We start from the raw sequence: 13,875 nt of genomic DNA on the forward strand, positions 1-13,875 counted from the left end.
TTACATAAGTAACTTAAGTACACGTGTTTTTTATATTTTATACAATAAACACATATTTACTGATTTTACAAAGTACAACAAACAAAACTAAAATATTTAAAACATTTACGCGAAACATTATAATATTAATTTATCTTTTATTTCCAAACAATACCTCATATAAAATATTAGGCACATTGCAACCTGTTGTTATCTATACTTACCTAATGTCTACTTCATTATTGCATTTTTTTAAATAGGGTAAAAGGAAAGAGATCTGTTGCAGAATTCTTATAACTCTAATCTTTTCAAAATTCATTTCATTTTATGTTATACTTACCTAATTTCTACTTCATTATTGCATTTTTTTAAATAGGGTAAAAGGAAAGAGATCAGTCGCAGAATTCTTATAACTCTAATCTTTCCAAAATTCATTTCATTTGCTTTTGATGTTCTCCGCATAAGAATGTTGTGAAACAGGAACAATACAATTTTAGAAAACGCAAAATCTAAGCATTTATTGTTAAAGGTTGTGAGGACACCCTTTTCTGCAACATAATACATTCATAATACAGCTGCTGTTTCGTGATCCCAACTCAGGTAGTGAGGGAGATGACAGATAGAAATAAAGTCGCTCGCTCTCATTCAACTTTACAAAATGGCGGGAAATCCTTAGTTTCTCTTATTGGTATTCTAAATTCTGAACGCATCCGTAAGTCCATAGACAAAGTACGGGAAAATATGTAGCTCCAACAAAACAAACATGTCCGACTTGGGACTGTGACCTAGCGGAACAGAATTCACTTCTACCTAACGATATGATATCGTTCTTCTCAAAACTCTCTCTAAATAACTCACAAAAACCGCCAGTGGAGCTCGCGAAGCCAGCTTATATGGACAAAAGTGCGACACTACAGGAGTTAGGGTATAGAGATGAGAACGACTTGAAAGAGACAATATACGGTTTGTTTTGATCAGTTTTCGTGTTGTTTTGGACTAATTGGGTTGGTTATTTGTGGCTTTAACGTGTGTTGTGGTGTTTTAGACTTTTTGCGGACGATACGGGACCCTGAAAAGCCGAGTACGCTCGAAGATTTGAAGGTGGTTTATGAAGAGGGGATTTTTGTGAAGGAGCCTACTGCTGATAAAGTTCCTGTGTTACGAGTGGAGTACAATCCGACAGTGCCTCATTGTTCGCTGGCGACGCTAATAGGACTGTGCATTCGTATAAAGATACAGCGTTCGATACACCATCCTGTGAAATTGGATATTTATATCAAGAAAGGCGCACATACCACGGAAGATGAAAGTGAGTACTGGCATTTACTATTCCGCGTACAAAGGTCACAAAGACGCTAATTCTGTATCAATCTATCGCTTTTTATTCATTATTTAGACTCTGTAGCCTCAGTAATGTATTACCCTAAATCTTTTATTGTGCAATTCAAAAATAGTTACAACATAATTCATTGTTGTTAAAAAAAATGCAAATGCTACTCTTGATGCTATTATTCAAATAAGATTTTTGTCTCTAAAAATAATGTTATAAATTAAATTAAATAATATTATGCATTTGAGTATGTAAGAAATTAGGAAACTAGGTATTAGATTTTTTTTATTTCATTGATATGGCCTTGTTTTCATCAGCTGACTATGACATTACTAAAATGACAGCTAATTTTGTCCTGAACATAAATATCTTAATGACCAATTAAAGTAATTTTAATTCACAAATAAAACAATAGCAACTTAGCCAAAATACTAAATTTTAATAAACCATAGCTAAACAACTACCAGAAACATTTTTTTAAATACAATAGGTAGATAGCAGAAAATAACATTTGAACATTTTATTGTATTAAAAGTTTATTTATACCACATTAGTAATATATCATAATACTCTTTGTGTGATCCACAAATTGTTATTTCAGTTTGGGTGTCATATGCATGTGATATTTTATGTTTTTAACTCATTTATGACACACAGGAAAATTTTTGTGTGTCAACATCAACATAGGAAAAAATAAATAACCATCCAGCTAATTAATATAAAATTACTTTATGCCAATTGCAGTCACAATGTAAAGGAAAATGCAATACAATAATTATTTAAATACTTAAAAAAAAATGTAGTTCTTTGGTCATACTGCTTATAAATTAATTTTGGTTCATCCTTCTCACTTTACCCGAGGCAGGAGAAGTAATTGGATGATTTTCCCCCTCAGAAAAAAGGGGCAGGTATATTGATCAATAAAATTTTTCTTTAATAGTTAATAAATAGTCAAAAATATATTTACGGAGCAAAGGTTTGTAGGGACACAGTTATCTCTTTGTGTGGGTGTTGCCTACACGTATATGACAAATGTGTGTGCCTATGTAATTACCGCCCGATGACCAGTCACGGGGCATTCGGGTACGTGATCGGTCGTACTGTGAATCCATAGGAATAAACTATCTAAAACGTAACCTTGTTTGTCTTTATACCCGAACCCCGTGCCTCAACAGGTTTTATATTAATTCTCATTCCTAGAAAATTAAGATAAATTCCTATATTACTGGTACTTAAATAGCCAAATTAGTATATGCATTTATGCTTACATAAATCTCAAAAATGTCTAAACCAATCAATTTTTTGTACTAGCATATATTTGAAGAGGAAACAACTTAATGATGTTTGCTATTAGGTAAACTATGTTGTACCTTATGTTTTGAAAGTTATAGCCGAATGAATTATTAGAATCAGATCTAACTACCTAATTACTGATACCAACTCACAGAACCTGTTTTCAATGACACTGACTCATCGAACTAATGTTTGGACTCTTTTGGTGTTTAAACAAACAAACAAACGGACAGATAGGAATGTTCCATTAGTTATTATCTAAATGGCACGGAGAGTAGTTACGTCATTACGTTATCTGAACTAAGTAACAGTGGAGATAGGGCTGTCAGTATGAGATGCAAAATTGGGATGATTTTGACATTTTCTAGATCAAAATATCTCTAGTTATCTAATATCTTTTTATAACATCGCATTGTGTTTCGCCACTGACGGACTACCTAGCAGGTTGCTCTGGTTCGAAGAGCAGATGTAGGAATGGGGTGGTATTTAAGTTTTTAGTCAATAGTTAAGTCGGACACTCAGTCTTGCCTTATCCAAGGCGAGAGAAGAAATTGTTTGACTATTCCCTCTCAAATAAATATTTTTTACGCCATGTAAGTGACATTACCAGAGGCCCACTTTCTCCTCTCCCCATTCTCTCCAATCGTCAAATCCCTAACAACCAAAAGGTCAGCAACGCATTTGTAATTCCTCTGTTGCAAGTGTCCATAGTAGCACTGACTACTTACCATCAAGCAATTCATCTGCTGGTTTGCTTTCTACCTCATAAAAATCACAAGGCACAATAGTGGTGCATCTTTTCTCAAACTCTAACATGTAACTAGTTTATGAGGTTGTGGATACTAAACGCAAAACACTGAAACCCATCTTTCGTGAGTTAAGAATCCACGGCAGTCGCGCGTGTCCTGTACATTTATGTAAAATGTTGCTAAGTAATCCAGTCAAACTTTTATTTATTGTGTCTATTGAATAATTTAGGTCTATTTTTAGACAGTGTTTCGTTAACTTTACATAATGCATGAAAGACATCATTAAAATTTCAATAGGTTGCATGGCTTACTTGCGTGAGTTTTCGAAGAGTTTTTTATACTTAATAGAATGGTGTTTGGCCACCATTTCGCCTGGTGCAATCATGCCTACCTATAACTGTTTACTATCTGTTTTGCTATCTGTTTACTCGGGGCTTGAATACACCCAAGTTGTATTTTATAGGAAACACAGACTCCGGCAAGGAATACCATTCCTTAGCGGCTCGCTCAAGGAAAAATATCGGTTGTCGCATATTATGTTCCTATTCATAGGCCCCGTCAGGATTGAAACTAATTGAGTGACCTTGACAAACAGTTAGGCGAGTAAACCGTAAATGAATGTCTTAAAAATAACAATTCCAATTTCACAACCTTATATTATCTTTAAAAATTGAACTTATCCAATTTTATTTCTTTATGTCAGACACAAGACACAATAAATAGTACACAAGAACAAACAGTTCATTGAACTCTAACTTTAATTGAATCTCGTAATCAAATCATAATGCTAATTAATTCGCGTAGAAATAAATTAACTGAGCCAGCATAAATAATGTAAGACTAGCATAATAGTCTTTAAGATAATACGTTCACATGACTCAAGTGAACTTTCTTATCGCTAGACAACTCTTGTTTGTATTCTAACTTATGCAATTAATATTTTATTAGAGCTTTGTCTTTTAATTCTCCTTTCATTCTCCTCTATCAGTGTTATAAACTCCCTTCTCTCTGATTCTGGTTTACGGTTTACGTTATTCTTTGATGAGGTAACCCGATTAGTTAATTTCAAATCATGCTAGGGACTCTCATTGTCATTTTAGCAACATTGCGTGATTGAAATTGGTGTTTATAATTAAAATCCTCAAATCCTCGCATAATTTGGCCATCTTTTCTTTGGTATTTCTGCCCTTTTTCAGATTCTTATTAACCACAAGACAACTGAATCTTTTGATCTGTGATTACGACTCTGCAATGGTCGATTTTCTACTTAATTTTGGTTTTTCGCACTAATGCATTGATCCTGATAGTGTAGACAGTATGTGCGTAATTCAGAGCTGCGGACTACCTAGCGGGCTTACCGGGGCTCCGGCTCAAAGCAGGAGAAGGAACGGGGTGGTTTTTAGTCAGTAAGAGTCTGACACTCCCTGTCACCTCGCCCAAGGCGGGAGAAGTTACTTGATAATTTTCAGCTCACCAAAAAAAATATATATGCGTAATAACAGCCGGGCACCTATTCAAATAGAACCAAGAAAAATAGGTGCACAACTAGACCTATTAAATAGTAATTATTACCTAACGATAACATTTTATTTACTCAATACTCATTACCGCGTAACTTGCTGACCCGAAAACTAAATTCCAGAGTCCATATTTAAAATGTCAACTAGATACTTAAACGCGTGCGTTACCGTTAACAATGCATATTAAACTTTGGACTATTTGTGCTGTCACCGCACTGTTAGAACTGCACGATCAGTTGTTTAACTTTGCTCTAGGCTTTTGTATAATCATCAACTTAAGTAGCTACTCTTATCTAATAGAATATCTACTTTAGTGTTAAATATAATAGAGTTGAAAATGTAAAAGCAACTGTCCAAAATTCTGTACATTGTTCTATTTGCATTTTTTGTTTCGGTTTTCGAATCGCAAGCTCGTGTACCTGCTGAGCATTGGGCCTACCTGACTGTCTTAACTGTACCTACCTTTGTAGTTTTTATGGTTCACTTTTGGCTTTGACCATTGGGCTGATTCGAAAAAGTCTTTCACCATTAGAAAGGAACACAATCCATGATGCGTCTTTTGAAGAATGCACGCATCCTTCACAAACAATATGCGGCCTACCAATGACAAATGCATGTATCTAGCTAACAAAGAAAAAAAGCATTCGTCAGTTGACGCAACATGGAGAATGTCCCTTATTTTCTAGGAGTAACATTGGCTAGTCTTCATCCCAAATCCTGCTGGATCTGCGAACTGCCTAGCGGGTTACAGGGGCCCCGGCTCGAAAAGCAGAAGTAGGAACGGGGTGGTTTTTAGTCAGTAAGAGTCTGACACTCCCTCTTGCCTCGCCCAAAGCGGGAGCAGTCATTGGATGATTTTCCTCCTTTAAAAAAGTCCTGCATTATCGAGACTTACTCAAGGAAAATTTTAAACACTACACGGGTGAAGCCATAAATAAAAAACTAGTAGTAGATACAAATAAAAATGTTCAGATACGACTTGTTTTTATGACGCGGTGCGGTAAGTTGTTATTGAAATTATCTAAGTGCCAGTGCCAGATAATATGATAGTGCCGAACAAATATTTATGTATGCCGACGCTTATAGTATCTCTCCACTTTTATACGAAGCAAAACAATGATATTTTTGGCGTTTAAATGTAAATATTTGGTATTTCTGTAATCATGGACTTGTTAATAGGGTTGTGATGTTGCTGGTGTATTTTCACGTCGCGTCTTAGGATACCCTGATGACAATTTTCTTTAACTTCACCAATATAATTGTCGTGGTGGCCTGGGGGTTTAAGACGCCATTTTCTCACGCGTGATGTCGTGTTCTCTTCTCCAACGAGATCCTTTTATTACATTCACTAAATTGTTGTCAGACCAGATTGGACAAGAACCAAAAGACCAGATTTATACGTCGCCTATTTGGTCAAATCTGGTCATAATAGTTATTTGAACAAAATGCATTCTCGAAATTCCTTTGATAAGTTCTTTAATTGCTTCTGTAATTAGTGGTCTTGTACCATTAGCAAGCACGTGGATACAGAACTTTGGACTTGGTTCCAAACCGGGCACTTCCTTTTTTTTGTAATGGCTGGCCTTTCTTTGCCAAAAGGACCATAAACTTGACGGGCAAAAAATAATGTACCTGTAAGACCCTTTGCTTATCACTGTATGGTCCTTGCATATTTCGTATGCAAATTGTTAATATTTAACTTTATTGTAAAACAGTTTGGGTTGAAAATCCATTGAAAGAAATACAGACTGAAATAGCTTTGTGTCTGCCCATTTGCAAGAAAAATAACTCGTGAACAATGTTAGTATGTCACACGCACACGTCACAGCTTTGGTTTGTTCAGTTGGACTGTGAGGCTTGTAAACAGGCTTTTTTTCAAAAGATTCAAATGACAATGCTGTTATTGTTTTCTTTAATGATGCTACTACAGTGCTATAACCTGACAATAATATACATGTATACTGTGTATCGGGGGCAAGATCATATTAATCACATTCTTTGTCCATTACTGTAGTTGCCAAGCGATTAAAGGTCAATTTATACTAGCACAGAGTCGAAGCTCATCGAAGCGTTTTTCCAAAACTGAACATAACAAATTCAACCTTAACTCCACAGCGTAACGCATACATTTTTTTTTAACGTTGCCCCACATTAGGATTTTCTCCTGTGTTGTGGGTGCGTTTACAAACATACAAGTTCACATGCACATGACACCCAGACCCGAAACAACAATTTGTGGATCACACAAAGAGTTGCCCCGTGCGGGAATCGAACCCGCTACCCGTTGCGCGGCAGCCAGTTGCCCAGCCACCGCACCAACCGTGCAGTCATAACACATTACTTCTGAGATTATAAAAAGGCGCGCGCATTCGTCGGAATTCGCACGTCTGCGCGCGAATTTTCTTTCACCGTTTGTGTATAAAACGTGATGAAACCTTGGACTTTTAATTTCTAATTATAAGTTTGAAATCGCCAACCCGCATTGGGCAAGCGTGGTGATTAATGCTCAAACCTTCTCCGTGTGAGAAGAGGCCTTTGGTCAGCAGTGGTCACTTATAGGCTATTGATGTGATTTGAATTCTCCTTCAGAGTAAAAGCAAACAAAGTAATGATAATAAAATTATAATATTATGTTATTAATTCGATAAACCCTCGTACTCAGATGTCTCGATAAGAAATTGTTTATTTGCACTTTCTAGATGATCCCGTTGCCTAGTAGAGATAAAGTCAAGTAGATTACGGTTGCTAGAGTATTTGTCGGTGTTTTTTATATCCATATATTGCTGCCGAAATGCACCGACTTAATTGTCTCATTGATTGAATTTTAATTGCTGAGGTCGATTCAAGCAATAACGGAGCGGACGAAATATTATTCAGGTTATTGGATATGCGGAAATTCATTAAACCTAGAAATACAACCCGGGTCTTTTCAAGGTCAGAGTGAATAGGTACTTTCTAAGTCTGTGTGCTCCATCTTCGGCCACATCTTCGCTTCGCTGTCCTGGCAGTAAGCGGGTTGGTGGCCAAACGCAGACTTATCAAAGATTAAAAAACAAGATGATACTCCCTCTCGCCTCGCCCAAGTGGGTAGAAGTCATTTTCCCTCCTCAAAAAAATTAAACATTGGACTGTAGGTAGAATTATTGTCATTGAATTTCAATCAAATATTTATTTTAGTATTGTAATAATATGTACGTAGTTAAATCTAGGTCATTTCACATGCTTGTTTCAAATATATTCAATTTTTTTTATAAAATAAGCCATTGTGCATGGTGTATGTCAATAAACTCCTTTACCATTTGATTGGCGAAAAGTGGATACTCCATAAACGGCGTGATGGATAATCTAATACGCTATCTACTGCACATAGATCAAATGTCCACAACCTGTAACCTTTTCTATTTATACCCTTATCTTCATAATTATCTATTCTATGGGAACTGTTTTCATACTATCCACACTTGGTATCAGCAAGGTTGTCGTTTGTTTAAACATTTACACTTGTGCAAATTGAAAGATATGTAATAAATACGGAAGCGATTTCCTTTGATATAACATGTAAGTAAATACTTTTAGTGCTGAGTTGAAAATGGTGACCAATAATGTCAGACATCGATCAGTGATACGGTAGTCTTAGCTGACTAAGCGCGGATGTTGATCAAGGGCATGAAAGATAGAAAAGTTGCAATGATCAATAAGGAGATAAACATCTGACTTTCACACATCAACAGCCTGTTAGTGGCTACTGCTGATCAAAGCCGTCTTCTCGCATGGAGAAGAGTAGAGCATTAATCACCACGCTTGCTCAATGCGGGTTGGCTATTTCAAACTTATAGACCAGGTTTTCTCAAGTTGTTTTCCTTCACCGTTTGTCAGTGGTTTCTCAATAATCCCAGAAAGTATATATAATTTGGAAAAAGTTACATTGATACTAGCCGTTGTTAGGTTTCTAACCGCACCCTCTTGCACAGTAGTCTTAATCTCCACGACTCCGGTCTGACTTTAACAAGTCATAATTAGGTATGTTTCTAGTGTAGAAAAATATGGAACAATATGGAAGGTGCAAAAATCACAGCCAAATTGAATATGAGCAAATATTTACTAGTTTTTAGACCACTTGTCAGTTTTTGCTATCCACAAATATTATGTAATCGATCTGAGGACTTTGTTTTTGTTTGAACACGCTGTTTTCGACTGATACTCGAATTTGCTTCTCCTTGAGAAAGGTTAAACAGGTATCAATCAATATTTGGAATAACTTAAGGAGATTCCGGAACTGAATTTGGTCCTAATATCAAAATCAACAGCTCATGCATAACGTACGCAGTGCCTTCAGAAGAGAGTTTTCCATAATCTTTACCACACTTGACAGATAGATTGGAGATCGCAGTTACGTGATCACAGTCGGCATTTCCAACACCTTTTTTTTGAGGGGGTAAAGTCGTCCAATGACTTTTCCTAGCCTTGTGCGAGGCGAGACAGAGTGTCAGACTCTTACTGACTAAAAACCATCCCGATCCTACTCCTGCTTTTCGAGCCGGGGCCCTGGTAAACCCGCTAGGTAGTCCGCAGCTTCGGAAACAGGAATAGAAAGGATATGAATGCGTTCTCTCTTGTTACTTGGTGAAAGTTGGCTGGTCTTAAGTCATTCTAAGCTTATATTTATAAATGGAAAAAAACTTCGTCCATAATTATAAAATAATAACACATGATAGACGAATGCAAATAACGGCTAGTTGAAAAATAAAGTACAAATAAAGCATAATCATCTTGCCAATGACCTTCCGAAGTTATGGAGCAAGGTCGCATCACACGTAATGAGTTTCAATGTATTTGTTTTTGTAATAATTTAGCGTATGTAACGTATGTACCTACATTCTCGCGGATATTTTTGGCAAGTCATTAACGTTGAAGGACAAACAATATGGATGTGGATCCGTCATTTGGGGTGGACTATGCATATCAGTGGACGTTTTGTGACTGATATGACCCTTATTCTTATAAAGCAAACACTAACTCTCTTATTAGCTTTCATAACATCCAGTTTTACAAGTGCATCGGTTAACTAACAGATTAAGATTTTTAATCCAAAATGTCTACACCGATCTAGATTTTTGATAGAAATTCAGTAGAACTGATGTCAAAACTTGCTCCTATCGTACAACTCCTCCGTACTTTGCACTTTGCCTTTTTCGAGTATCTCCCCAATGAGATCAGCCATAATGATTTCACTCTAAATATGGCTGCAAAAACACTTGTTTATCTCATCTCATGTAATAGGATTTGTAGTTAAACTTGGACTCTCAACCGGTTTGTAAACAGTAGCGATCCAACCGGTCTAGACATCTCGTTGGCTGTTTATAGACTGCACGAACGAAAGGATTGTGTCTGTGAAGAGGCTGTTGCTAGGCTGGTTTGTGCAATTTTTCTTTCGTATGTTTGTCGTACTAATAGGAAAATTACGGAACAATTTGTGTCGGTCTACATCGTCAAAGATACCTGTTGCCAAACAAAAGTTATCTATTTATACTCCCTTTGTGTATCTTAGTTGTAAAACGATTATAAAGGGTCTAATCCTGATTATGATCCTAAGAACTTTGTGTCCTCGATAAGCCATTGTAAAGAAAGCGTATCTTATCAACTTATTGTTTGCACTTTGATTCATAATTGCTCCATTTCTCTTGTTACAGTCAACAAACAAATCAACGACAAAGAGAGGATTGCAGCTGCAATGGAGAACCCGAACTTGAGGAATCTTGTTGAAAACTGCATTGCTGACGAAGAATAATCTTACAACAATGGCGCCCGACGCAGCATTCTCCAATATTAGTGACAAAAACGAATTCACAAAGTTCACAAAATTCTTAGCTTATAAAGGCGTCCAAGTTATAGTAGAATCGAGGAAAGGGGTTAAAATAGAACCGAATAGTAAACCACAATCGTCAGATACTGATTGGTTCAATCTCCAAATACCCGACACTCCTGAAGTTAACCAAGCAACCAAGAATGCTCTTCCATCAGACAGAATACTTGAAACTATCAGATCACAACTGCACGTTGAAATATCAGTTCAAACGGAGGATGGTGATGAAATGGTCCTTGAGTTGTGGACCTTAGAGTTAGATGAGAGCCAGTTTGATACCTCATTGAAAGCCATGAACACAGTATACTTTCGGATGGGGATCTTGTTAAAGTCTTTGATCACAGTAACGAGAATAACCCCCGCATACCACTTATCAAGAAAGCAGAGGACGGAATCTTTTACTATATTCTATAGAGTTTACAGTGGGGAACCCAAAGTGAACGCCCTTGGCGAATCTGTCAAGAAGATACAAGCTGGGATGCTAAAAACTCCTTTGGGAGCTATTTGCTTCTCAGTTTCATACAGAACAAATTTCTCCATATCCCCAAACCGAACTGAGAAAAACAACGTGTTGCTACTAAAGAGTGATCACTTTGAACTCAGTCCAAAACACGTAATATTTGAGTCGAAAAAGAAGAAGGAGCAAAAGAAAGAACCCAAGAATTTTGGACCTGTCGACTTAAATAAACCATTACGGATGGCAGCTTTTGCTGATGAAGATATTGTCATGCAGGTCTTCGACGATTTTCTCACTAAGATCCCCGTTCCTAAATGTAGAAAGCGATCTAAGGCTCAAATTAAAAGTAGTGCTATGGAGATGCAAAGCACAAGGGATCTGGACCTCACAACTATCTCCAAAAGTCCGACCTCAATGGAAATGCCACCAAAGAAATTCTCAGGTTTCCGAAATGAGAATGAACCACCTTTAAAACTCCTTCATTTTCCATTCGCTGATGATCATCCAATTAGAGAACTTGCGGAGTTTTATAAAGACTTCTTCAACGCTCCACATTTGAAGTTAGCTGACGATCTAGCAAGATCAAAATCGAAGAGTCCAGAGTCAGTGAAAGAGATGGAATTAGCGAGTGAGGATTTATCAAAAGACCTTGAAGTGTATGAAAGCTCTGTGCTTGAATTTGATGAGTTGATTGCTGAAATGTGCAGATCGGCTGAATGGAGCGGGAATTAGGGATCAAAGTGACCGTAAAGATGGTATAGGATGACCCACTTCTTAAAAGCGCTTTGTGTGTTGCTTATGCACAAATGATTATATTGCGCTGTTAGTATGATTTCTGCATTGTATAAAGACTGTGCCATTAGTTCTCTGAGCATTAAGGAATGAGTTGTCCTACCATATTTGGAGGTCGGTGAAGGATTGAAGACTGATTAATCTGGACGATTTTATAGTTCTGAGTATATGGTATAGGATGTTTGTGATCGCGATGGACTATGAATGATTTAATTTCAATGAACAATATTTGCCCTTATATTAATGTGATGTAAATACAAGCTGGTCTAATGACAATTTTGCTGTTTTGTTTCTACTATACGTGTAATATTCAATGTCTGTAATTTTATTCAATTGATGTATGAAATAGTAATTGAAGTTGTATTAGGATTGCCTTTATTGTCTCGTATTTTACTATAATAGTAATGCACTGCTCTCCGTAATATTAATAGTGACGTAATAATATGATGCTATGTATGTTTGTGAACTCTTAGTTTATATTCTTGATTCGGTTTATGGTTCCAAAAATGCAGTTAATTTCTGCCCAATGTTAGAGTTTGTATATATTATTTAATATACATTATAGTTTGCATCGTTTTCGAATTATTTTAATTTACCTATTATTCTTAAGGATTTTTTACTTCTAATTTGTACTGAAGATGAAGTTGTGATGATGATTGGTCTACCAATCGCTGATGCCAAATGATCAAATGATTATGTTCTTTGGCAATCGGTCGCAAAACTGATTTTAATGTTATTTAGCTTATTATACACATTATTTACACGCTGTTCTTATGGTAGATAAACGACATGACTGACCTGAATTTTCGAGGTTTCGAAAAGCGTAATGGAGTTCCAAATTTTGCTGTCGCCAAATCACCATGTATGAGTACCATTAGTATGAGTTTCCTTTACGTTTAAACTAGAGCGTGTTCGCCGCTCTGATTGGCCGGTCCGAATAAACCGACCAATCAGAGCGCCGAACGCGTTCTCGTTTCGATCTCGTTATACGTACAACTAAACTCGTACTAAGCCCTCTGATTTCAATGAGTTGGTCGATATAAAGCGCTCTCAGCGCCATCAGGTGCAGATCGTTGGTACTTAAACTAGCGTGTCCACGTTTGCCTTATGATTTTCTGCAATGTGTAAGAACTGATGTTAATTCATTATTTTTTTTATTATTAAATAGGATCAGCAGGGACATGCGATTTTAGGTATAAAAGATAGCGGTATGATACCGCTAAGTATAGTTATAATTGGGCTGCGTCAGTACCTTACCTACATAAGAGTAGACCTCTTATACCTAATTGAAAGGAAGGTAAGAGATCAGAGATATACTTACTGCCGCACTCAGACACGTTTAATGGTTACTTAAACTATTCCTTAGTAACCATTTTGTTCCGAAAACAATTGCTAAGGACTGGGTTAAGTAAGCATTATGTCTGGTTTCGTCAGGAAGTCTTAATTGTGCCTCTTTTGGTCAGGTTCAACAAAATAAGGTATCCTGAGATTTGCCCTTATCCTTGGCCTGATTTGGAAAGAAACATCAGTGCCCCAAAAGATTGAATTTTGGTATAAAATTATTTCTAACAAACTTAAGTCAAAAATTCCGCCTAGAACTCTGCTGATCCTCAAGCGCAAGTAATTTTCTCATTACTTAGCCATTTTCCAAATAATTACTTGTAAATAGTTATTAATTATATTAGAATGAGTTGTGTAATAGAACTTAATATTTTATTTTTATATTCCTATTATTTGTAACTTGTGGTACAAACTTTTAAACTACTTGTTCATTTTATTTGTTAGAATTAGATAGCATGTTGCATGATGAAAATATAAAATGAATTATAAATAGAAATTATTTGCTCACTTTTTTGTTTGTAGGTAGATAATCATCTGAATAAATAAAGATA

General features: G+C 36.3%; 1 protein-coding gene across 2 annotated transcripts; it reads left to right on the forward strand.

Moving 5' to 3' along the window:
• Positions 1–715: 715 nt before the first annotated feature.
• LOC118279118 (MIP18 family protein galla-1) lies at positions 716–12,559 on the forward strand. Of its 2 annotated transcripts, XM_035598650.2 has the most exons (3): positions 716–942; positions 1,025–1,288; positions 10,562–12,559. In XM_035598650.2, the coding sequence occupies exons 1-3, from the start codon at positions 798–800 to the stop codon at positions 10,657–10,659; spliced, it is 507 nt and encodes a 168-aa protein (XP_035454543.2). In that variant the 5' UTR covers positions 716–797; the 3' UTR covers positions 10,660–12,559. The 2 variants fall into 2 exon arrangements, with proteins under 2 accessions (XP_035454543.2, XP_035454691.2); XM_035598798.2 differs by having other exon boundaries at positions 799–1,288.
• The last annotated feature ends 1,316 nt before the right edge of the window (positions 12,560–13,875 follow it).

The sequence above is a fragment of the Spodoptera frugiperda genome, chromosome 14 (assembly GCF_023101765.2).
Source record: "Spodoptera frugiperda isolate SF20-4 chromosome 14, AGI-APGP_CSIRO_Sfru_2.0, whole genome shotgun sequence".
Classification (NCBI taxonomy): domain Eukaryota; kingdom Metazoa; phylum Arthropoda; class Insecta; order Lepidoptera; family Noctuidae; genus Spodoptera; species Spodoptera frugiperda.